Raw genomic sequence first — 27229 nt, forward strand, 5'->3', positions numbered from 1 at the left:
TATGGATCCTTCCCACCAACACCGGCTTTTCTGAACTGCGAAGGTGGGAACTCTGCCTGGAATACATCCTACGTTCCTGTAACTCTCCTGGCCTCAGCCTTCGTTAGTCACTGTCCTCACCCATCCAGCCCCTTCCCTGTCTCCTTTTCTGCCCCCCTCCCCCCCCCCCCCCCCCCCTGCACTGGTGCTGCAGCTTCCAGTGTGGTTTCAGTTGCCTGAAACTGCAGTCCAGGCATGTGTGTGAATTGCGTTAGCACACGCGCCCGTGTGTGTGTGTGTGTGTGTGTGTGTGTGTGTGTGTGTGTGTGTGTGTGTGTGTGTGTGTGTGTGTGCGTGTATATATGTCTATTGTTGATGAAGGCCTTTATGGCCGAAAGCTTTATTTGTGACAGTCTTTTCATTGGGCCTATTTGTTACTCGGCATCTGTGCCATATGGTGAGTAGCAAATTTCCTTTTCATAATATATGTACTATAAATGTTAGAAAAATGAATGTGTTTGAATGATAAAAAGTATGTGAAAGGGAGGAAATGAGAAACATGGAAGCAAGAAGGAAATGTTAATGGTATTGGAGGTGGCATGGTTAAGAGACAGAACATGGCGAATGAAAAGTTTGTAAAACTAGTTTATGATTAGGAAAGAGAGGCAGAAACTGTGAACTATGGAGGACTTTGCAGAATTTGTGACTTTCATAGCTATTAAATTTGTTATCCATTATCGTTGTCATTTTTATCAGCCCTTTCCAGCATGCAGCATGCTTGTTGAGTCCCTGTTAGTTGTGTCCAGGACTTAAGTGATAATGAAATGGTTGTGGGAACTCCTTTTGCAATGTCAATGAAGTGAGAGGGATAAAACTTCTTGATTGCTTAAGAACAGGTAGTGGAATGGAGTGGATTTCCAGGCACAATAGACCCATTGTAAAGGTAGGAAGTTCCTCATGTTTAATTAGTTATTGACAGAATCTGACTGGGACTTATTTATTCAAGCTTTTGCCTTACTAGAAGTGGTATCTTACAGTTGGCTGGCTTTTTACCTAATTATGTAGCTGACACAAAGGCAGTTCAGCTTTATTCTAATTCTGTCAAATTTCTGCTACTTGTTATAGAAATGAGAACTACTGATGTCCATTATTCTATGTGCACACTACTATCTCTATTATAACTCAATACTACTTTGCTGAATACTTATCCAACCAGACCACAGACTCCTTTGCCGTATATTACTGGTTTCTTACAGATTGCCTCAGCATAAATTCACTCTCTCATGACTTCAATCACTGTCACTTCATAACTCCCTGACTGTCATTCTCCTGATGGCTGCTTCTAGGATGGCTACTCACTTATGACTCTTTTCTCCAGACTGAATTCTCTCTGATGCCAGCCCTGAGCTACCACAAGGATTCTGGAACTTTTCCTGTTTCTACAGGCATTGTGTCTCGCATATGGCAATCTTTCCCTTGTGGCTCACAAGGCTCTGGAACTTTTTCAACACAAAGATATCTCTCTAGAGTTTTGAGTGTGATGGCCTTATCAGGATCATGACAACTATGAAATGTATACTTCCTCTTCATTACCAGTCCCCTAAAAGCTTTACTTTGTTTAAGCAGACAGCACATCTTATGATGGCTGCTTGGCTTTAACACCTGCTTATGTCACCTTACCGCATTACACTTGTGTTAGTTCATGCAGCTATAATGACATCTTCATCCCTAGAGTAATTAATGAGCATTAAACAATGTGCCTTAAATATATCATCGTAAGAAAGGCACATACAAATTCTATTTGTAATTCAGTACATATTTTACATTCCAGTATTACAGAGTCTATACTTCATCATCTATTTTTTACATATACTTCATTTTTATCTCCCTGAGGATTCTCTTTGTATATTTCTAGGTCCTCAGATCTCTCTCATTGTCCTAAAGGTAACTTTGTAGTATCTGTGGTATTTACCATGGTAGTCTTTACACAAAATGAGTGGAAACATTTTTCTCCTCCAAACTAATTGGAAAGAGTGTTGTACACGTACTTGCAACACAGACAATACAAACAACAGTAATAAATTACAACTATTATCAGTAAACTTATATTCACACACATGGTTATTGGGTAGTGCTGTATACGAGGGTTGTTTTTTAAGTAAGGGCCGTTCGCGCGTCTAGTCCCGTAGTTCGCGCGGACGCCGCAACAAGCCACCGTGCCACTTGCCAGCATCCTTCCCGTTCACACTGCTGCAAGTTGCAGCTCTGTAGCTGATGTGTATGCATCACTGTGCTACTTTATAATGTTTACGATTATTGAATCGCCCGCCGCGTGTGAGATACGGTCAGTGATACGTTTTTTGACCGTGAGAAGTCTATCAGCTGCAGAAATTCATTGTCAGTTTACAGAAGTTTATGGCGTGAATGCAATGAGTGAAGGTAAAGTGTGTCAATGGGTTAGAGAGTTTAAAAATGGCCGTCAAAATGTCCATGACGAAGAACGCTCAGGCCAGCCCTCTGTGATCACTGATGATTTGGTGGCTGCAGTCAAAACAAAGATTCGTGAGGACAGAAGATTCACAATTTCCACTCTTTCTTTGGAATTTCCACAAGTTTCAAGATCGGTTTTGTACAAAATTGTGTCTGAAAACCTAAACTTTAAGAAACTGTGTTCTCGGTGGGTACCCAGACTCCTCACAGAGGACCACAAAGGGAAGAGATTTGCCACTTCATTGGACTTTTTGATTCATTACGAGGAAGAAGGGGATGACATGTTGAGCCAAATTGTCACTGGAGATGAAACATGGGTATCCCATATCACACACAACCTCACCCGTCAAAGTCAAAGCCAAACAGACGCTGTCAAAGCGCAAGATTATGGCAACTGTGTTCTGGGACCGGCGCAGTGTTTTGCTAGTGGACTTTATCCCACAAGGAACGACAATCAACTCAGATGCCTACTGTGCAACTTTAAAGAAGCTCCGCAGAGCAATTCAAAACAAAAGGCGCAGCAGGCTGACAAAAGGAGTTTTGCTCCTGCACGATAACGCTAGGCCTCACACCTCTCAAAAGACTCGGGATTTGATTGATTCTTTTGGCTGGGAAGTTTTGGACCATGCACCATACAGCCCCGACCTTGCTCCTAGCAATTTTCACCTTTTCCGGTACCTGAAACACCATCTTGGTGGGCAGCACTTCAATGACGACGGTGAAGTGAAAGCGGCCGTGAACTCTTGGCTCTCGGAGCAGGCGGCCGAATTCTTTGAAGAGGGAATTAAAAACTTAGTTGTACGGTATGACAAGTGCTTAAATAAACAAGGCAACTATGTAGAAAAATAGGTAAAAGCGTGTAGAATCAGAAAATAAAAGTTTTTTTACAAAAGTATTTGTATCTTTTTTTAAAATGAAAACGGCCCTTACTTAAAAAACAACCCTCGTATTTTTTTCTCAGTGTAATTCATTCTGCTATTCAAGTACAAGTTTATAGGTATCTTCCAAACACTTACCTGTGACAAATGGTAATAATCCAAACTCATTAAAACTGGTGGCCTGGGACAGATTCTCAGCATGTTCAACTGTCATGTGTCCCTCAATCCGAACTATGTACAATCTATGGGAAATGTTTTACTTGTAATAATTTATCTGTGCACTTCTCATGCACATACAAAGACACATTACAAATGTTTATTTATACATTCTGCTTTCTTTATCTTTTTGTAACATGATAATTAGCATGCTGAAAGTTTAGCATACAATTTCTAACTGGTATTTGTAAGTACATACTCTTTTCCTGGCTGTATATGTGTGTATTTTCCCTTTTAATTATTCACCTTAACATCTTATACATATTGAGTGTTGTATTCTCAGTTAGCAAGGCACTAATCACATAACTGACAACATTACCAGACACAAATATATGTAGGTCCAGTATCTTCAGAAGTAAGTAGCTGCCAACCTCTGAAACAGGTACTGAGACTCTCACGTTCGTGAGATCATACTGATTCAATCTTAAAGCTGAAAGTTCAGGATGGAGTAACTGCCTCTGTCCACCATCTGCCTATATCATGTTCCCTGTTCCTGTAACAGAACACACACACACACACACACACACACACACACACACACACACACACACCTTCCACCCCACCAACACAGTTACAGATTCTTTCCTCTTCTATACTTCTCTCTCTTTCCTCCCATAACCCTCCCAGCACAGCCTCCTCGCCTAATGAAGCTGCACCTAGCAGCTCTATCCTGTCCTCAGCCATGTCCCTGAATGCTCCTTCAATCAGCACTAGCATCTGCCACTGTCTCTACGCTGTTAACCCTCTCCCTGCTTGCCCCATGTCTCCTCCTTACTCCCACTACCCAACTCAAATAGACTGCTACTCATGTCTGACACAGTCAGGTAGTAGTGCACAGAGAAAGATCCCTTGTGTGTGTGAGTGAGATTTTTTTCCAATTGTGCCTGTCTGTGACTCAGTGGCTTCACCTTGTGACAAATAAATGTCAAATACTTAACTATTTGCCCCAGATTTATTACATGTGGTGCCAAAATACCCTTTTGGGTATGCACTATGTCACTGACTCACAGTTCATGTTCAGTACCTACTTTGTTGAACAATAATTGTTTCAGCAATCATTATGAATGCAGCAAGCCTTTTTTAAACTGTCGTCCATGTCTTAATAAGTAGCTTGCAAATTTTGCTAATTTTGTAGTTTTAGAATCCTGTTTCATAATAACTATTTGTTAGTTGCAACTAAATTTGCAGTTTGAATCAACCCTGACAGTGTGGTTCGTACTACAGCTTCTTCTTTTTTGGTGAGTATAAGAAGTTTTATGACCTGACCTCCTTTGCCTATATTAGTCTTACAACAGGCAGCATTAGTCTTGTCCAGAGTTAAGATCAATCTCTTTCTGATTTATCCTACAGAGTTAAAGATTCCCCATTTTTGCAACTGCTGAACCAAATCTTTTGTGTGTTCCAGTTTCTTTAGATTTTACTTCACTTTGTTGCTTAATATAAGATTGCATTCAGTTCTACTAAAATCTACCTTATGTAAAATTAAGGAAAGGTAACCACTCAGCTGTAGTGGATTGATGCATAGGACACAGAAACATATAGCAGAAAATAGCATTTACACTAGCTTTCAAGCACTAGTTCTTTTTCTAGCAATAGCACACACATTCATGCACACACAACAGCACAGACACCAAAATGCACACTCCTGTGACCACAGAAAGACTAATTATTTGAGCTTGATCAATGATAACAGTTCCCTTAGCTGATGGATGTAGGGAGGGGATAGGGAAGAATGCAAGGAGAGATGTAGGGAGAGGGAGAGAGGAGAACAGTGAGAGGGATAGGGTGGAACAGAGAGGGGAAAAAGGGAGGGAGGGAAAAGAAGATAAACGTGAAGATGAAGAGGGAGAAAGTGAGAGGTAAGAGAAGGGGGAGGTGTTGTAAAGGGGGCAGAAGAGAGATGAGAGGAGAAGGAGTGGGAGAATGCTCACACAGAGGGGTGCAGGGTGGGGGAGGAAGATTGGTGGGAGATGGCAGTGCATGATCTGGACAGAGAAGGAATGGTGTGGACAGAAGACAGTAGGGAAAAGACCGGTGCCCACAGGAAATACGTTCCCTACAATGGTCTTGGGACATCACATTAGTTCCCTTGTGCAACAAACATTGTGAACGCTCAGCTATATCTGGGACCAGGTGGGAAATCAGTACATCAATAAAAGGTACCCAGTTAAGTCCTTTAACTTGTCAAATGTTACTGAGAACATGAGTCAATTTAAAATGCAAGTTCAGAGAATCACGTATTAGAAGAGAGTATCCAAATGGCCTCTCCATTTTTGCGCCCTCTCAGTTCTTCCTTCCCTTTTCCTGTATCTCTTTTAGTTGTAACTGCTGCATTTTTTCATCATGTTGTGCAGCCGTGAAATCATCTGGCTAAAGAGCTGCTTCTTTCCCACTGTCCCTTACATCAGTCCTTTCCCATCTCCTCCTCACAACTATCAGCTCAGGCAACTGCTATTAATAATCGAGCATCAATAATTAGTCTTGCTGTGGCCATGGGTAAGTGTGTTTGAATTTCTGCATGGTTGTGTGTACATGAATGTGAGCACTAGTGCTAGAAAAGGTGCTAGTGCTCAAGAGCTAGTGTCAATGACGTTTTCTGTTCATTGTTTCTGTGCTCCAAACATTGATCCACTATAGGTCAGTGGTTGCTTTTCCTTAATTTTCTGTATGTTCCATCCAGGAATTTTCATTATAGTTAATGTCTTAACTTACTTAATTTCTCTTGGCACTGTTGAGCTACCTAATTTTCCACTCTGATTATCTTATAAAATTTCTCTATCATAGTTTTCAAATTCATGTATGTTACAGTATTTTGTGTTGGTTTGTAGTCTCCACCTCATCGTGATGGTGGTAACATATTCCTGGAGGTACCTCTATTTCCTGAATCTTCACAATGTTATCCAAGATTCCTTGTACCTTCATTACACCACAGCACAACATATCGGCATACAATGAAACATTCTCATCTGTAAATTAAAACGACTATGGTCTACTCACTTATGTTGGGACAGACTTTGTAAGTATAATACATTAAAGATAGGTTTTCAATATACTCACAGGCACCTTCGTTATCTTGTTCCTGTCAGTTTTGATCATTACATTCAGTTAATCTATCACTATTACTTCATACAGTTCTCTAAATTGTGAGTCTGACTTCTTCAATTGACCTCTTCTCACTGTTACGTTGTCTAGCAAAACTTTGTATTATATCTCTAATTATTTAGGATTCTGCATTCTGCCATACTGAGCTGTACTGGTTTCTTTTGCTTTCCTAATTTCTTGCACACCACTTGGAGGGTTTCTTGCATCCACATTGTAAGTTGATACACTTATACCTTGTAATTGTACTGAACAGTTATTGTATTACCAGAATATTAGCTGTTCTTTCAAACATTAGTTCAAATGGAATGTATCCTGTACTATTTTGTGGAATCATGTTGAACACAACTGTTTGAATGGTACCCATAGATCTCAGTTACTATGCTCCTTACTTATAAAATGTCATATGTACTCCACTAGTGTCATACGCATTCTCTCTAACGGTCTGTTATTTTGAGGATGGAATGCTGTTGTTTATACCTCCTTGGTTCACAGCATTTTGCATACTTCTGTGAGTACTTTGCTAATAAAATTCAATCCCTCCTCATTTTATAGTACTGGGGGAAATAAATACAGTAGAAGAAGAATGGGTAGCTTTGAGGGATGAAGTAGTGAAGGCAGCAGAGGATCAAGTAGGTAAAAAGACGAGGGCTAGTAGAAATCCTTGGGTAACAGAAGAAATATTGAATTTAATTGATGAAAGGAGAAAATATAAAAATGCAGTAAGTGAAACAGGCAAAAAGGAATACAAACGTCTCAAAAATGAGATCGACAGAAAGTGCAAAATGGCTAAGCAGGGATGGCTAGAGGACAAATGTAAGGATGTAGAGGCTTGTCTCACTAGGGGTAAGATAGATACTGCCTACAGGAAAATTAAAGAGACCTTTGGAGATAAGAGAACGACTTGTATGAATATCAAGAGCTCGGATGGAAACCCAGTTCTAAGCAAAGAAGGGAAAGCAGAAAGGTGGAAGGAGTATATAGAGGGTCTATACAAGGGCAATGTACTTGAGGACAATATTATGGAAATGGAAGAGGATGTAGATGAAGATGAAATGGGAGATACGATACTGCGTGAAGAGTTTGACAGAGCACTGAAAGACCTGAGTCGAAACAAGGCCCCCGGAGTAGACAATATTCCATTGGAACTACTGACGGCCGTGGGAGAGCCAGTCCTGACAAAACTCTACCAGCTGTTGAGCAAGATGTATGAAACAGGCGAAATACCCTCAGACTTCAAGAAGAATATAATAATTCCAATCCCAAAGAAAGCAGGTGTTGACAGATGTGAAAATTACCGAACTATCAGCTTAATAAGTCACAGCTGCAAAATACTAACACGAATTCTCTACAGACGAATGGAAAAACTAGTAGAAGCCAACCTCGGGGAAGATCAGTTTGGATTCCGTAGAAACACTGGAACATGTGAGGCAATACTGACCTTACGACTTATCTTAGAAGAAAGATTAAGGAAAGGCAAACCTACGTTTCTAGCATTTGTAGACTTAGAGAAAGCTTTTGACAATGTTGACTGGAATACTCTCTTTCAAATTATAAAGGTGGCAGGGGTAAAATACAGGGAGCGAAAGGCTATTTACAATTTGTACAGAAACCAGATGGCAGTTATAAGAGTCGAGGGACATGAAAGGGAAGCAGTGGTTGGGAAGGGAGTAAGACAGGGTTGTAGCCTCTCCCTGATGTTGTTCAATCTGTATATTGAGCAAGCAGTAAAGGAAACAAAAGAAAAATTCGGAGTAGGTATTAAAATTCATGGAGAAGAAATAAAAACTTTGAGGTTCGCCGATGACATTGTAATTCTGTCAGAGACAGCAAAGGACTTGGAAGAGCAGTTGAATGGAATGGACAGTGTCTTGAAAGGAGGATATAAGATGAACGTCAACAAAAGCAAAACAAGGATAATGGAATGTAGTCTAATTAAGTCGGGTGATGCTGAGGGAATTAGATTAGGAAATGAGGCACTTAAAGTAGTTAAGGAGTTTTGCTATTTGGGGAGCAAAATAACTGATGATGGTCGAAGTAGAGAGTATATAAAATGTAGGCTGGCAATGGCAAGGAAAGCGTTCCTGAAGAAGAGAAATTTGTTAACATCCAGTATTGATTTAAGTGTCAGGAAGTCATTTCTGAAAGTATTCGTATGGAGTGTAGCCATGTATGGAAGTGAAACATGGACGATAAATAGTTTGGACAAGCAGAGAATAGAAGCTTTCGAAATGTGGTGCTATAGAAGAATGCTGAAGATTAGATGGGTAGATCACATAACTAATGAGGAAGTATTGAATAGGATTGGGGAGAAGAGAAGTGTGTGGCACAACTTGACCAGAAGAAGGGATCGGTTGGTAGGACATGTTCTGAGGCATCAAGGGATCACCAATTTAGTATTGGAGGGCAGCGTGGAGGGTAAAAATCGTAGAGGGAGACCAAGAGATGAATACACTAAGCAGATTCAGAAGGATGTAGGTTGCAGTAGGTACTGGGAGATGAAAAAGCTTGCACAGGATAGAGTAGCATGGAGAGCTGCATCAAACCAGTCTCAGGACTGAAGACCACAACAACAACAACAGAATTCTCAGCTGCAATATAGCCTCTTCCACAATTTTTTGTTACTGTCTCAGCATCTTGGTGCTCTGTTGGAGCCACTACAGTAAACTTACTCAAGGTAGGAAGCAAGGAAGATTGCCATAATTAGAGATGGAGCACAATGCAGATTAAGAAAGGATGAGGAAGGAAATAAGCTGTGCCCTTTAGAAAGGAACCATCTTGGCATTTGCCTGGAGCAGTTTAGGAAAAACACTCAAAACCTAAACCATGATGGCCAGAAAGGGATTTGAATGGCCATCCTGAATGTGAGCCCAGTGTGCTAATCACCATGCAACCTTACCTGGTCCTTAATTGAAATGTTAGTATGTATCTATTTCTTGTCTCTGTTACACTTAATGGACCAACTATACCCATACTGCATTTCTCAAAGATTGTTTCACCCACAACTTTAATCATTAAAGGTATTTTCAATTTGCCCTGTGTGAACTTATTCCTGTGTCATGTGTCACACATTCAAAAGTACTCCTTAACATCTCTCTTCAATCCCTTCCATGTTTTAGTGATATTTATGTGGTCTAATGATCTGTGAATCCCTTGATATCCTTTTAACGGATAATCATGCATTTCTATCATATTTTGTATTTCCCCTCTGCATTAATTTCTTCATTATCTTCCTCCATTTTGTCCTATTTGGTTACGAGTCTTACATGTAGTTGTGTTTCACTGGAATGTGTTTTGTTTAATGCATTTAATTTTCCCACCCTATGCACCACACAGCACAAGTATACTTCATGCTTCAACCTCCTCTTCAAGAATTGTGAAAAATGGTTCTATAACTCTGAACATCGATGCCAGCAGTTTCTGATTGGTTACTATGATGAAATTCTTTCATATGTGTATGGCCTGATCTGATTTGTAGCCCGCACTATTGCTAAGTGTTATAACATGGTTGCAGAATAATAATTCTCTGTTTTATTGAGTGACCTTGAGGTATATGCCACTGGCAAATCTTAACCATTGTTTGCTTGTGACAGTACCACTCCTACTGTTTTTCCACTGGCATCAGTGATTGCTATAGACAGTTTCTCAAAATTGAGACAATTAAGTGTTGGTAGGATTAACCAATTTTTCTCTTAACTCTTTGAAAGCTGCATGCTGCTTGTTTGCTCACTTGTATGGTATTTCTGCCTTTAGGAAATTGTGTGGTATATTGACAATCTGGCTAAATTTGGGAATGAACTATCAATAACATCCTGTGAATGCGAGATACCCTCTCTTTTGTTGTCCTGCAGACTGGAAAGTTCATCACTTTTTCCACATTTCTTTTATCAGGCTCTTCCCCCTTCTTTGTTATTTTGTACTCCAAAATATCACTCTGATCCTAGGAAATTCACACTCATATGGCTGGATCTTCTGTGAGTGCTTCATCAGCCTATCAAAAACTATGCTCTTTCAGTGTGCTTCCATAGCAAATAATATTATTCAAATATACTAGAAACTTTTTTCATTGTAATGCTGACAAAGCAGCATCCATTAACTTCTGAAAAGTGCTTGATGAATTTTTTAGTTATGTGGGCATTCTCATGTATTCTAAGTAAAGGAAGTTCACCCAGTTTTTCATTTTCCAAATATGTGGTTGTATCCAATAGCTAAATATATTTCTCTTCTCCCCACTGGTCCATTATTTCGCTGACATTAGGGATGAGGAAAGCCTCTCCAACCAAAATGTCATTCATCTTCTAGTACTCTGTCATGAATCTATATTTTATTTGCCTGCTGGCATCCCCTTTCTAGGGCACAAACCTTGGCCTTTGACTTCCAACGGTGTCTTCCAAAATTTTTTCTACGCATTCTTATACAACTTTCTTCTGTGCTTCATGAATTCTGTAGGGACATTTATGACATTCCATGTATGCTTTTATAATACTTGAAGTGCATGCATCATTGTTTCAGTGTGTGACAATTTGTCACCCATTAGGTAAAACATATCACAATATTGACTACAGAGCATATCTAACTCTTACTTTTCCTCTCCTTTTAAATGTCTTGTACATCCAGCTTCCCTTACATGAACAGTGCAATTCCTAAATGTTTCCATGTGGTTTAGTCCTGCCTGGGTTATCCTGTCAGGCAGTACTCTCACTAACTCTTCTGCCTTGTTGATGATTATGGGTTTAAAAAGACTAAACATCTATGGTCAGCAGTATCCTATTCACATCATTCCCTGGGAAGGAATCTGTGTACCCTCATCAATTTGTGTCTCAAGTAAATTTCAAACAATGGAAAATGCAGGATGGAATGTAACAATATTATGAGAAGGAAAGTTGCTACTCACCACATGCAACTCAGCATCTCCACTATGTGGTGAGTGGCAACTCTCCTTCTCATAATATTGCCTCAAGTAAATTTCATGTGTAATTATAAGAATGTTTTCACAAATGTTTACATTGCATATAGCCAAGGTGGGATGAGGGTACCAGCCCAGGGCAAACCAGAAGGAAGTGGGAAACTGCCTAAAAACCATATCCTGACTTGCTGTCTCATCAACCCTCATTGTTAATCCATGAGATAGATTAGATATATGTCAGCCCCACCTCCCTGTGTTCTAGAAGTAGCACGTTGATGTTTGGTTCTGCCATTAATTTTACTGAATATAAGTCACACTTGAACTCATTTGTATGTAGCAGGTTTATTAAACATTTTTCTTGTTTTATGTATAGCATTGACTCTGGTACATAAATGTCTTTCAGTACCTCCTACTTCCATATCAAATGAGGAAATGCTCTCCTGTTTCACAATCAGAATTTGTTCTTTCCTCCATCTTATTGTAATATCCAATCTTGTTTTGATAACTCATCCTTTTACAATATGCCTACATTAGTTACCTCATGACTTGTATTAGTTTCAAACCTCAATCTCTGTTTGTCCATACCAAGCAGATTATTTGTTCCCCATTTGTGACATCCACTCATTTTCTTCTTGCACAGTTTGTGTGGAATTCACTTCATACTTTTACAGGTTTTTGTTTGTGACACCTGATTATGAGTTCTTGGAAAACCAATGGCTTTTTCTCATGTACTGTTCACAGGAAATTTTCTGACCTTGAGTTCTGAACTTTCTTTTATCATATCATTTTGCTTCTTCAAAAAATCTCAACCTGTTTAAAGGGAATGTCCTATCCTCTTCCTTTGACTTGGAATCAGTGTTCTACTGGTACCATTCCCACCATGAGCGAACACAGTTTTGTAGATCCCAATATGTCCATTGCAACTTGCATGACTCCTTTCAGTCTCCAAATATATTTGATAACGAATTTTTATTCAGAAGCTGCTCCTCCTGTAGGAGGTTTTGTGTGCTTGTCTATCAAGTAATAATTTTACATATTTCCTGACATCACGACACTCAGCCATAATTATCTCTTTTCCACTGTGCAGTTTTGGACTCTAATCTTCCATTTTACTGTGGTGACATGTGATGGTGTTGTGTTCCACTTTCATCATTTCCCTTTGGGTTCACTAATCTCATCTCTCTAGCCTTTGACCCGATACATCAATACTGATTCCATCTGTAACATTTAGGTGTCTTACAATCTTGCATATTGTGACATCGTTCATAGATAACTATCCTCATACATTTGGTATCTATATGTCCTGTTTTTCATAATGATAGCATCAAGTCTGAAACCATTTGCACTCACAAGTGTATCACTTCAATTCCCTGCTTTGCCTAAGGTCTACTTCTTTACAGGCTGCTGTAGGGAACTTATCCCTTTCTTTTATCAACAGTAATGAACTTTCTTCTTGTAATGTGGCTTCTACTGAATCACTCATCTTATTTCTTCTCCTTGACTCCTGACAATAGACTGCATCCTATCATTCATTAAACCTTATATGAAACATACCTGTCCTGTGGCATATACTGAGTCTAATGCACTTCTTAGTTGTGCTGCTTCAGTCACTCTCATTCCAAACAATTTTGATAGCTCATTGATATGATTACTCCATGAAGCTATTGATTCCCAAAATTCTGCCTGTCTCAGAGCATCTGGCAGTCATAAAAATCAATCATTATTTTATCTGGATAGTTGTACTCCAGAATTTCCCATGCTAGACCAAGTGTATTGGTGTTGTCAGACATTGTTCATTTTGTCCTTGCAGCCCAGTTATTTTTAATCTTACTATTAAAATACTAAAGCTTTATCTTCCCCCCAAACTGACAGCTGCTTTCATATTTTTGTTGAATTCCCTCAGTTCTAGCTTATTTCCATTTAAAGACTTACTAATTAACACTAGTGTATTCCTAGCAAAGGTGCCCGTATGATAGTTTGTGGGGCAGGGGGACTGGACCTCGGGGTATACACTATTTTTAATATTTTGAAAGACAAATGGTGACCTTTAGTCAGGCATTATAAAGTTCCAGTACTCACTGTTAAAAATTTGCATAATACTGACTTTTAAATGATTTTCTTGAAAGAAAAACACCTGACTACACTACATTTTTTTCTTTCCCTGAGTGAGTGGGGGTGTGTAGCCCCCAGGTATAGGCGACCTTAATTCCTAGCACTTATACCACATGGCTACTGGCAAGACTCATGGTATGTAGTTGAAACATAACTTAGTAAATAAAACTGATATGACCTGCTTGCATTATTCTTCGTATTGTAGTCCAGTGACATTGTCTTAACTTGCACATCTTGTTACAAGTTCTGATGATTCTGGATGGTCTCATTTACTCTTCCTGTAATGTGGCTGGTTCAAACAGATTCTTTTGGGCTTTTGGGCATGCTTCCTTCTTATTTGTGTAACCTGTCTGTTTTTGATAGATTCTGCTAGGCTTCCTTCTCCTTCTCCCTCTCCCTCTCCTTCTCCTTCTCCTTTCCTTCTCCTTCTCCTTCTTACAGTATTTGTGCTGGAGAGGTTGAATGGATTTTCTTCCTACTCTCTACTCCCATGTTCCCTATAGTGATACATGATGTCAGAAATGTTGCTAAGAACAGCCCCACACCTGACATCAAAACTATTTTATCTTGCATCCCCATTAGTTGGACTTGAACAGAAATAAAGTGGTTAAAAGATGTTCCTTTTGCAGTGTCAATGAAATGAAAGGGAGAGGACTCCTTAATTGCTTAAGAACACTAATGGGATGGAGTGGACCAAAAGGCACAACAGATCTGTTATAATAGTAAGAAGCTGACTTAATGTCATTGATAGAACCTGAATGAGATTTATTCCTTGAAATATTTTTCCTTGTCTGAAGAGGTGTCTTACAATTGGCTGACCTGATACCTAATTATGCTGTAGAGACAAAAGCAGTTCACCTTTGTTCTACTTCTACAAAATCTCTGCTGCTTGTCTTAGATATGAGAACCACTGATGTACACACACTGTTAGATCACCTGATGCTACTGTGCTGAATACTTATCCATTCAGATCACATGCCAATGGCAATGTGTTACTGGTTAGAGAACTATGAAGCTCCACAGTAATTGAGCAGAGTTCCAGGAAGATGTGTAAGGTGAATTTAGGCAATAAAGAGAAAGAGATACAAGTATAGAATAACATGAAAAAAAAAACACCTAGAGGATAAAAGCAATGAAATGAATTATGAAAGTCAAATATATGGTGGAGAATGTGCTCCCAGTTTTGTAGGCACCATTAAGAATGATTCAAACAACTACAATGGAATGGAGATCACAGTGAAATATATATTCTTTTATGCAATATTTTGTCTTATGCACCTGGGTACTCAAAATTTTAATGTATGCTACTCGAGTATGTAAATAGCCAAACCAACTGCCTGTATAATTTTATTTCATAACATAATTCTCAGTGTGATCAATGGAACTGCTCACCAGGTACACTATCAATCATTTATTTATCCTTACTGTCACTCATGAAATATTTCTCAGAACACAACACCAGGCTCATTATTCTTGGTACATCATTACTATTAGTTTTTGGAATTCAATACCTCAGTTGGTAAAAATGGAACCCTTATAGGATAACTCTGCTGTCTGTTGGTTTGTCTGTCTGACTATTAAAAATCCCTTTTCTCAGGACTTGGTAGAATTATCAAGTTGAAATTTGTTATATAATAAGATCTATGCTAACTTGGTGATGTAAAAAAATTGAATCTTCTAAGTCAATCCAATCAAAAGATATGGTCATTTATCTCACATATTTTGATACTCTCAGACTCACTCATCATAATCTGGAGGATACTTTCCATTGACCTAGAATCATGAAATTCAGAAGAAGCAAAGTTATACAGTACAAAATTAGAAAATTGTTAATTTGTAATTATACATGAAAAAATATTCTTTCATTGTTTGTTAACCAACTTCAACCTAAAACATTCTTGAAAGTTTTGGAATTCCTGGAACTGATATCAATGTCAATAACAGGCAAAAAGCATCAAGATTCTTGATTGCTTGGACAGATCAACTGTCTATATACATACTCACACCTAACTGACTTTTTATTCTGCCAAACATAACAAACATACATTCTAGGTTATTCAATAACAAATTCTTATTCAAATTCTCGTTTTTCCCTACATTTCTTCCAACTACTTTCTTCTATCCTCTTAATAATTTCTTGGATTCTGTTAAATAATTGAAATAAAATTTGTATTTTATCTATTAAAAGGATGGCAAGGACTTTCTCCCTCTCCAACTCATGTATTGCTCAAAGACCAAGATATAATTGTGACCCATAAAAACGTTTAATTATTTACTGTGGTTCTTGTTGTTACATTTATTTCTTAGTTTACTTGCTGTTTGGATCATCTCCTGATTATCACTGTTCCATATTTTCTGTCACTTCAGTCTACAGATTGTCCAAGAAGTACTGTTACTACTAGATCAAGACAGTGTCTTAGATAATGAAGCACATACAGATAAAAATTATCTAGTCAGCAGATACGAATGAACACCATCATGCCTTACACAGAGTTATATGCATCTACATGCACTCCTTAACATCTGGTAGACCGTCTCATGAATTATGCTTCAGAAGACTTCCTCAACACTGTTGCACATTTTTTCATTAGTCATGTAGCAATGCTAAGCATCACAGAACTTGACTGCTCTCCATAAAGAGCTGTCTGCCACAGTGAGCTCTGGGCTTTTTGGTGGCCAAGTCAATGAGGCTGGAGATTTTGCTGAATCAAACCCAGTCCTATGACATTCAAATTGTTAATCAAAGAAACTCATGCACGTGAATAGCAAAAAGTGTTGGAGCTTTGTACTGTTGTAACCACACATGATCCATGATTCCCTTGTCTTCAAGTAGTCTGTAATATGTCCAAATAAATATTTCAATTCACATACTCTTAAAAAAATTCTCTGGAAAGGTCTTGTAATATCTTCACAGCCTATATTATATTATGAGGTGAGTTCTGTTCAAACCCTTGCATGTAAAGAGAATTTTCCTTAGATCTAAAAACTATGTTCTTTCTCAGTTAGCTATGGTATATTGCACATTCATAGTAAAATAACACTATTAAACGAGACATGGAATTTGGAAATTGTGACAACGAAGCACAACAGGCTGCAATTCACAGTTCTGTGTTTTTGGCTATTATTCATGCACAGACATTGGTCTGAAATCTTTCACTAAAAACTTTTTAAATGATTTAATGCATTGTTGGCTGCAGTTAAAGAAATTCACCTGCTCTTTTGTGAATGAATTTTGTTGGAGACTGTTTAGTTGAGTAACAGCAGCAGTTCTGGATTAGCCATGTAGCAAGAGTTAGCAAATGCTACTGGCCAGCACATTAGTGGGCCCTGCACATTAGTGGGCCCTGCACCTGGGTACACGAATGGTATTCTACCCAATGTTCAATGGAAAGATGATGGTGTCAAAGTCTGTAACGAGAAGTAATATTTTAGCTCATTGCTTTAAATGAGTGCTGGCCACACTATACACTGTGTGTCATAAGCTGAAAACATAGCAATGTTGTCCGAGCTAGTCATAGTAAACAGTCAGTTAGAAGAGGATACTACTGATTACCAATAAGATTCATCATAAAATAACACTATTAAACGAGACATGGAATTTGGAAATTGTGACAACGAAGCACAACAGGCTGCAATTCACAGTTCTGTGTTTCACTTTTGTAAAATATTGAATCAAAACACCTTCAGCCATCTAAATTACAAGTTATTATTTTATTTGAGCAACCATTTTCAGAGCTACATTATGACATCTTCAGTCCCTGTGTAAAGTCAACAATGATAATAGCATGACAGTGTAAATGTTACATTTAGTGGTAATATGCAGTAACATATAACAATAACAAATTGTAGATGGAGTAACAACAAAGTCAAAGGTAAATTAAGGAATAAAATGAGAGAACAGTTGCATACTTTATTTATACAACACCAAACTGTACGGGGAGTAACATCAAAGTTAAAGATAATATATATGACATATAATCATAAAAAAGAACCTACTAAATGGAGGTCAATATTGCATATTACACATTGATTATAATGGTGTAATGCTAATGTCAATTCCTGTGAAACATCTGGGGCAAAACAATCACAGTCACATACTGATGTGTGCACACTGTAGGTAAAATATTTATTTATATATTGTCATATCCTAATAAAACATAAAACAACTTACTATAGGTCATCCCGTGATAATCATCTGTATCATAATGTTCTGTATACTCTTCTTTTGCTTCAGCGTTTGTCCCACGTGCCAGCAGGGTCCACAACATGTGTCCATTATCTCCATTTCGCTCTATCATGGGCTGCATCTGGGCGGATGTTCATGTATTTAATGTCTTTATGAACTGTATCAGCCCAACATTGCTTAGGTCATCCTTTGGGTCTATTGCCGATGACTTCTAGTGTGTAACCTACCTTGGCAATAGAGTCATCACCAGCCTGTAAAACATGCCCAAACCATCAAAGACGACTCTCGTGTGTCTTGTCTTGGATCAGTGCAACACCAAACTGTTGCCTAATGCTGTCATTAGAAATGTGATCTAACATAGTGAGGCCCATTGTCCACTTTAGCATATTCATTTCCATTACACTTAGATGGCATTCTGCCTCAACTGCAGTTGGCCAGCACTCACAAACATACAAGGTGATTGGTCAGATGACAGTGCGATAGATTTTTGATTTTAAATTATCTTTCATACTGTGATTGCAAGTAACTCCGGTTATTGTTCGCCACTTCATCCAGCCTGCTTGAGTTGTGGTGTTGACCTCTTCAGTGAGTCAGCCATCAACTAATAAAACAAGAATATAAAGTTACAACAATGCAGTCTATCGATCAAAGATTCATAAGGTGCAACTTGTGTAGTAAAAATATTTTAATGAATAAAACTGTGAATTTAATGTAATATAACAAATTCCCACTAAGCAGGAAGTATTGAAATATATGGAAAAGGTCATAACCAACATTATCATGAAAGTGAGAAGTCTTCTGGTAGGCAGAGACTATGAAGTAAATCTAAAGTAGAGTACTACATTACATATGCAGAAAATAAGAAAAGCATTCATTTCAATCCGAACAGCCAATGCCACATACCTCTATATGACACTTAGTCCTTAAGTAGGGTAAGACATAGAAAAGTATGACGTATCACCAGAAAAATGATCAGAAAACATATCAGGGTATACTATGAAATGTGTAATATGTCAGTTGGTACCTTCATGATAGTTGGTTAAATGAAAATATTCCTTAAATTATCTTTAACTTTGATGTTATTCACCATACAGTTTGGTGTTGTATGTTACCACATGTTACCACAGTACATAATACTTACATATCCCTTTTATTATGTATGTCACACAGTTATCGTTGTTATAATTACACAGGGATCTGAAGACTGCTTAATGCAGTGCTGAAACTGGTTGCTCAAATAAAATGACAAGTGGAAATTTAAATGGCTGAAGGTGTTTTGATTCAAAATTTTATACTCAACAGCAGAGATCCCACAACCATCTGTATAAAGTTATTTTTGTAAGTCTTTTATTACAATAATTCATTCCTTCTACACTGTATGTACTTTTCTTAAAATACTTTTTATACAAGCTGTATAGAGTGAAGGTTGCTTTCTTGTTGGTGGACTATTGTTGTCTAACAAGTTGTAATTTCATGGTTGCTGTGTGCCTTTCATGATGTTGCACCTTTGACAGTTGGATAAATGAATTGGATACAATACTACTGTTTAACAACAGTAGAAAATATTAATAGAGTCAGATATTTGCAATTCATATCACTATGTAACTATCAATTATTGGTGTTTGATCTGATAGTAAAACATTATCATTATAATTCATTTCCTTCTGAATACAGTAATAATGACTAATAACGACTATCACTTGGAATGAAATGCTGGAGCACTTGCAAGTGACTAGCATTTTGCTATAGTCATCTGATCAAAACCTTAACATGGTATACATCCTTTATATTGGTACTTCCAAGCAATGGGATCCATATTTTGATATATTGAAGCAAAAACAAAAGTGTTGACTGGCTGTGAAGAATGTAAACAACAGACTTAAAGATGAAACAAGCATAATATAAAGTAGGACAATTTCAGTGGCTCTTCTACACTTGATGAAACAGGAGAAATTTAAATGCCTAGATGACATTTTGAAATTCAGGCGTTTATTGTCATAGCTGAGACTGTGCTGTCTCCATTAGCTAAATGCATGGAATCATACTATCATGTGACTAGTGTATTTCGAATACTTTGGTGATTTAAATCTTTAAAAGCAGAAGAAATCTTGAAAAGAACTCAATTATTATTGTTAGTGCTTAGCCAGATGATTTGGAAGAAAACCTAGTTGATGAATTGATGCAGTTTGCTGAGATGTTCAAAGCAGATGTGGCTGCTGCTATTGACAGCAGAAAGCACAAGCCCCTGTAACTGCAGTTTTATATACTTTTAATGGAAAATCCATCAGCATCATGCTTCCCAAATGTAGAAATAGTCTTAAGCATTAACTTGTCTTTAATGATCACCAATAGCAGTGGAGAATGTTCTGTTTCAAAATTAAAACATACTAAAAATGAGTTATACAGTAATATGAAAATGATATATTGATACTCACTATATAGTGAAGCTACTGAGTCAAAGGCAGACATAACAAAAAGACTACTAAACAAGTAAGATTTCAGCCAAAAGGGCTTCTTCTGCATTAGATTACATACACATGACCACTGTCTTTCACTGCTGACGCCAGACTACTTCTTTTCAAGTGCTGTTCTATTTTATATCCTAAACTTTGAGACCTAAAGCAACCCAAGGGCCTGTTCTACAATTTGCTATGGGCCCTGTGCTGACTTCATCTGTTGATGGAAAGCAGTGCACGTTTGCTCTCATGTTGTGTTACATCCACTATGTGGTCTATCATTGACACTACCTGAAACAAAAGTATTTTCCTCCCAATCAAGTAGGGGTGCTTCATAAGGTGCAGCTTTGTCAAAGGAATCTCTAAATGCTTTCTCATTACCTCTGTTATTTTATTCTCTGTGTTCTGGACATTTGTACATGGCACAAGTGCACGTGCATGCATGCAAGCATGCACATGTACACACACACACACACACACACACACACACACACACACACACACACACATACACACACACACACACACAAACACCCTAACTGTACGAATTCAAGAGGGGTGCGGGAACTTTTCAGACACCATATGTGTATTTTCTTAATGACTGCTATTTAATCTAAGAAATCTAAGATTTACTCCCTTTATTTCAATGTATCTCCAGGTAAATGCTTGTGTCTCCAATCACATGTATGTCTTTCTCATCAATTACCATTCCGTAATATTTATTTCTAACAGTCTCATTGCTCTATGCACTCATTTGTCTTTGACCTTAAAATATTCCAGCAGCTTTAGTTTTCTTCCTTTTTCTCTCTCTCCCTCTCTCTCTCTCTCTCTCTCTCTCTCTCTCTCTCTCTCTCTCTCTCTCTCTCCCCCTCCCCCTCTCTCCCTTTCCCTCCCTCCCAGAAAAGAAATTCAAAAACTTTCACAGCGCATACTTATTTTGCATAGGTCACTGAAAACTTCAATTCCTTTTGAGAAGTGGAGGGTTATTACTAATCCGAGTTGAATTGTGAGATTTTTCATTGATGCTGTATTCTGTATATAATACAGTTCACACATTGTCGCCTAGAAGAAGGTGTAATTAGATGAATGATGAACACTAACTTCAATTAATGTCATACTCTTGAAGATGTATTGCCCACCTGGCGAGTCGCCTGTTGGATCCTTAAGACTTGTCAATCAAAAAAGTGAATGATGGCCTGTCACAACTGTGAATGGCCTTCCATAAAAATACTGTCAAAATTTACACATGGCCCAGATCACAGCAAGTCATTCTCTTTGTGTAGTTGAGTAGTTTCTTTTGGCTTTTGTACGTGTCCTAGAAGCATAGGCTATAACCTTCTCTTTTCCATCTGAAATTTGCACCAGAACAGCACCGATCACAAGCATGCTGGCATCTGTGTGTAGTTATGTAGGTGCTCTCTCATCATACAGACTAAGTACAGGGTCAGTCATCAGAGCTTTTCACAGCACATCAAAAGAATCTTGTTTAGCTCCACCCCAGATAAATTTAGCATCAGCTTTTAACAATTCTTGGAATGGCGTGGCTTTGATAAAAAAGTCTTTGATAAAATGACATTAATAAAAACATAATCTGAGGAAGCTTCCCACATCTCTAATACTTTTAGGAATAGGAAAATCCATTAGATTTCACCTTTTCTGGATCTGACTGCACACCTTTGTTTGACACAAGGTGTCCAAGTATTTCGATTTCCTTTGCTCCAAAGAGACACTTTCTTGGATTAAGTTTCAGTCCGTCTTGTTGGAGACACTTAAGAATGGCCCTCAATCTTTTTATATGTTCATCAAATGTCTCTGAGAACACTATAATGTCATCTAAATAGCAGAGACACATCATCCACTTCAGGTGTCTTAGAAGATTATCCATCATCCATTCAAAAGCTGCTGGTGCATTACACAAAGCAAACGGCATTACCTTAAACTCAAACAGGCCCTCAGAGGTGATGAATGCAGCTTCCTCACGATCAGTCTCATCCACTTTGATTTGCCAGTATCCCAAGTACATGTCCATGGTTGAGAAAAACTTAGCCCACTTCAGACAATCTAGTGTATCGTCAATTTGTGGAAGAGGCTAAATGTCTTTTTTAGTTATCTTATTAAGCTTGCTGTAATCAACACAAAAGTGCCAACTGCCATCCTTCTTCCTGACAAGGACCACTGGTGCTGACCTTGGGCTCTTAGAAGGCTAAATGACGTCATTCTTCATCATTTTCTCTACCTCATCGTCAATTATTCAACGTTCCATTGCTGACGTATGGTATGCTCTCTGGCTGTTGGTTGATGATTTCCACTGCTAATCCAGTGCTTCACCATCAATTTGTCTAATTTACTCTTCACCTGTGGACTGAAGTATTCAGAGAACTCTTGAAGAATGGCAAGTAGCTTCTTCTGTTGTTCCTTAGTGAGATCTAGTGATAGTTGAGCTAGAAGATCTTGTCTCGTAGTGGTAGCACTAATTTCGCCAACAGACTCAGCATGGGAGGTTTCTATTATGCTCAGCTGTTCTTCAATTAACGGCTCAGCATTTGCTATGCACATGCATCTTGGAGGGATCTATGGTTCTCAGTGACAGTTAAGTATTCACAATTCACTGAATCCATTCTTAAACAAGACGACAGAAGCTGGGATGACCAAGTTATTCTTCAGTGGTATGCTTCTCTTACATTCCACTACAAGATCCATGGGTTGATGCATGGCATGACTTGTGACAGGTACTTCTCTAGCACTGACTGCAGGGATGATCACTTCATCCAGCACACATAGTTTCCACACACTCGGATGCGCATCTTCCTGTCCACAGTATCTCATCTCATTTAGCATAAACTTCGAGCGACCACAATCTATAATTGCCTGAGAAGCTTTCAAAAAGTTTCATCTGAGAATGATGTTATGACTACACTCTTGTAATATGATGACCCTGACTGGTGTGTTAGGGAGCATCCTCTCCAGTGGCTAGCTTGTGGCAATGGTGACCTACGTCATCCTGTACCCACGTCTTCTTGTTCATCTTCGTCGTCCCGGAGTTGGCATTGACTAGGATCGGTCTACTGTCTTCTAGTGCAGGTCTCATCAAATATCCGCTGCCTTTCTCATCTGCAGTGGAAACGTACTGGTTGTTTATCCTGGGTCTTCCAGACATCAGTCTTCCTTGGTGCGCAAACAGGTTCCTTATGCAGCATTGTAGGAATGTAATTATACGTGGGTCTCGACTTTTCCACCATTTTAAACGGAAATGAAGGATGAGAGATTGGTTTCAATGTCTGTTCCACTTCCTCCCTTATGACCTCTTCAAATGTCTTGGTTTTTTGCTCACTGTGCAATCCAAGTACCTTCTGAACTTCCTCTCTCACTATCTGATGAAGAACACTTGTGAGATCAGTTCCTTCCACCATCACAGACATCGATACGACATTTGGAAGTCATTCAAACTTCTTGCATGTAATTCTTTTTTGATGCATTGTGTCACTGAATTGGTACCATTTTATGAAGTCGTCTGCTGTCGAAACTTCCTTCAGGAGTAGGGCTTGATACATGTCCTCAGCAACATCCTTCATGAGATGTGCAACCCTATCTTCCTCCTTCATTCTAGGATCCACTATTTTACTCATCTCCAAGATGTCTTGAATGTAGGATGCTGTAGCTTTTCCTAGACGCTGTGCCCTGCACTTTAATTTATATTCAGCATTGCATTTCTGTTGTTGTGCGGTGCCGAAATACTTGTGCAGTTCCACCTGAAATACTTCCTAGCTCGTGAACTTTTCCTCATTGTTCTCATACCATTGTTTGGCAGTGCCCTCTAAGTAAAGAAATACATTAGCCAAACACATGGTGTCATCCCATTTGTTAAATTTGGCTATACGCTCATATATCTTCAGCCACTTGTTTGGATCTTGGCCATCATCACCAGAGAACATAAATGGATGTCTCATGTGGTGGCACACAGTTGCTGTCATGATAATGTCCTCTTCTTCTTCTGTCTCCAATAGATTGTGATCTGTTAAATATGGCTCAAACTCGGGTTTCTCGCCACATAAATGGCGGCTCTGTCATCGCCTGATGGGAGCCACTGTGTCGTCAATAATGTGTGCTATCACAAGTTCTGATACCGGGCGCCTTGACCAGAATAATGTCACATAGATGAAGGTGTAATTAGATGAATGACAAACACTAATTTCATTTAATGAAGGTTTATTCAGCAGTTGCACACACAAGAGCGTGGATCCAACTGCCTCTGACTAGAACACATGCAGTATTTAAACAGCTACAGAACATTCCAGTACAATGATTCTTGACATATGTGGATACTTCTAGAATGTACTTAAACCAAATATAGATATTAAAAGTGTACAGTCCATGTGAGTTGTGAACTCATGACCCTCCATGCAAGAGTTTAGTATCATAACCACTACACCATGGTGCTACTCAGTTTTTTCTCCGACAATATTGTTTGTGTTTGATTTTATGCACTATGAGAATTTGTTGAACACAGGAAATATAAAAAATACAGAAAGTGTTCAGTATAAAATATACTCTTATTTGGACAATGTTTTCAGTAATCTGTTAATATAATGTGCTATATAATGCTTAATATATTATTTTGCAGTTCACCAAAGGAAGTCAGTATATATCAATGTTCAAGTCATAAACACCAAGCATTAACTTTGAAGGAGGTTGTGGATATAGGACAAAGTCTAATTTGGGATTATCCTCTGGGATACTGTCTATGGTATCCATCTGGAGTTATTACAGATAACTGGTTTATATATTTCATAGCAGCTTTGATGTTCCATATAATACCTGCAGTATTCTTTGACCTGCTACTGAGGATAGCTGGGAAAAAACCAATGTAAGTTAATAGAGACATTAATAGTTTATTTGTGCCATTAACCACATTTTAAATGCTATAATTATTAGTGTATTATTACTATTAGACCGTGTTACTTAGTGTGTGACAAGCAGTGTCAACATTAGTAACACAAATCAGAGCAGACTGGAAATTATAGAAGCTTTATGACTTTCATTGTTGTTCTTCCCTTCAGTCCAAAGACTGATCTGATGCAGTTCTCCACACAAATTTATATTGTGGAAACCTGCATGCTCTGACCCACAGAATGCCAGATTTGTTTCTTCTGATGAAATCCTGTGAGCTCCATTTTCAGCTGTTTGGTACTGTATTGATTCATGGACTGATTTATTTCCTTTTCCTTGTCTGATCTGAGCTTGTAATCTGCTTGCAATGGCATTGTCATGCAGAAGATGTTAAATCACAGTCTTCCTTTCATACTTACATATAAATTATCACCCACTAGATAAATATTCAAGAAATCACCCACCAGTCACAGTAACAATGGATAATGATGTTATTAATATTAGGGCCATAAGACAGCACAGTCATAACAGACTTAAATGGTTGAGTGATATAGTGCTGCAGATGAATTAAATGATACTTATACTACTGGAAGCAATAGAATAGTGAAATAGATCTACGAGAAGTTAAAAAAAATGTAATAATAAAAATAGATATACTCAAACTAAGAACTATGTGTTTACACATTAGTAATATAAAACATAGCAAAAAAATTACACTGTTATCCCATAAACTTGAGAATGAGATGAGAACTTGAAATTTAATGTATTAGGTGGGTGATACAGTCTTTGTTATCACCTAAAGTAATGGGCAAATTCAGCAGCTAAATTACAAACTGCTCTCCTGTATACAGACTGGGCTCACTCTTCTAAAATGTGCCACACAAATAGTCGTATGTCATAGGCACTGCACATTGGTTGAAGGAGCAATACATGTGTCTCAGGGCAATGCTCAATCTAGAGGATACTGAGAAGGGATTTACAAGGGCACTTCAGAAAGTAACCATTGTTCTAGTGTGTCACTAGTATGTGTTTGTGGAATGTGGCAATTGTCACATTTGCATGTTCTCTGACACATTAAGAGTCTAACTGTGAAAGTATGAATTTTGTTCTTTCATGTGGTCACCTGTTGTAACCTCAAGACATGACCACTGTAATAAAAACACCCACAAAATATGAAGTGCAAGCAGTAATAAGAATTCTTTCAGTGCAAAAAATTTCATTAGCTGACCTGCATTATCTACTGTGTATTGTACATGGTCCGAATATTACAAGTGGAAGTGTTGTGCAGCAGTGGATCCAATTTTTTTGAAAGCGATAGAATAAATATTCATGACATAGAGAGGAGGTTATGGCTATGTTTTTTTGGGATGTCAAGGAAGTTTTGGTTGTTGAATTTATGGAGCATGGTAGGATTATCACTTCAGATGTCTACTGTGAAACTTCAAAGAAACTTAAGCAAGCCATTACAACAAACACTTGTAAGCTGTAGTTTTGAGATGTAGAATTATTTTTCTATGCAAGCTTTTTATTTACAACCAAATGGAGGTTGCCTTCCGAACTGCCTTGGATTTTACTCTTGTGGCTGGAGTGAGCCACAACACTGCCATGTTACAGACTACACCACTCACAATGTGTTGTCCTTCATTCACACTCAATTGCTCCATGTGAAGTATGATGTTGTGCCTCAACAGTGAGGTAACTGCACATAGGGGTACTTTAAACTCTGCAACAGTAGGTAGCATGCAGACACACTTGACTGTTGCATCTTCCACTTTGTTTCCCCAAATCCCAACATGTCCCAGTACCCAACAGAATTTCACCATCTGCCTTTGAAGTTGTAAGTTGATAAGGGTATTCTGAATGAAATAGTCTGGTTGCTTTGTTGACTACATGCATTGGGTGAATGGAAGCACGCACAGTAATTTCAAGTAAATAAGGAATTTTGTAGCTGAAATACATCTTTACACTCTTGTGTCTTAAATATCATACATATCTCTGCATCACAAATAGTGACTTTGTT

The 27229-nt window shown here is 38.3% G+C and overlaps 1 protein-coding gene across 1 annotated transcript in view; it reads left to right on the top strand.

Annotated features, from left to right (window-relative positions):
• LOC124711812 (putative fatty acyl-CoA reductase CG5065) overlaps positions 1 to 27229 on the top strand; it is a 156147-nt gene that overhangs the window by 91614 nt on the left and 37304 nt on the right. The window contains exon 6 of the mRNA XM_047242036.1: positions 24944 to 25186. Coding sequence (XP_047097992.1) covers positions 24944 to 25186 — 243 coding nt within the window. The remainder of the gene's footprint in view (positions 1 to 24943; positions 25187 to 27229) is intronic.

Source organism: Schistocerca piceifrons, chromosome 8, assembly GCF_021461385.2.
Source record: "Schistocerca piceifrons isolate TAMUIC-IGC-003096 chromosome 8, iqSchPice1.1, whole genome shotgun sequence".
Classification (NCBI taxonomy): domain Eukaryota; kingdom Metazoa; phylum Arthropoda; class Insecta; order Orthoptera; family Acrididae; genus Schistocerca; species Schistocerca piceifrons.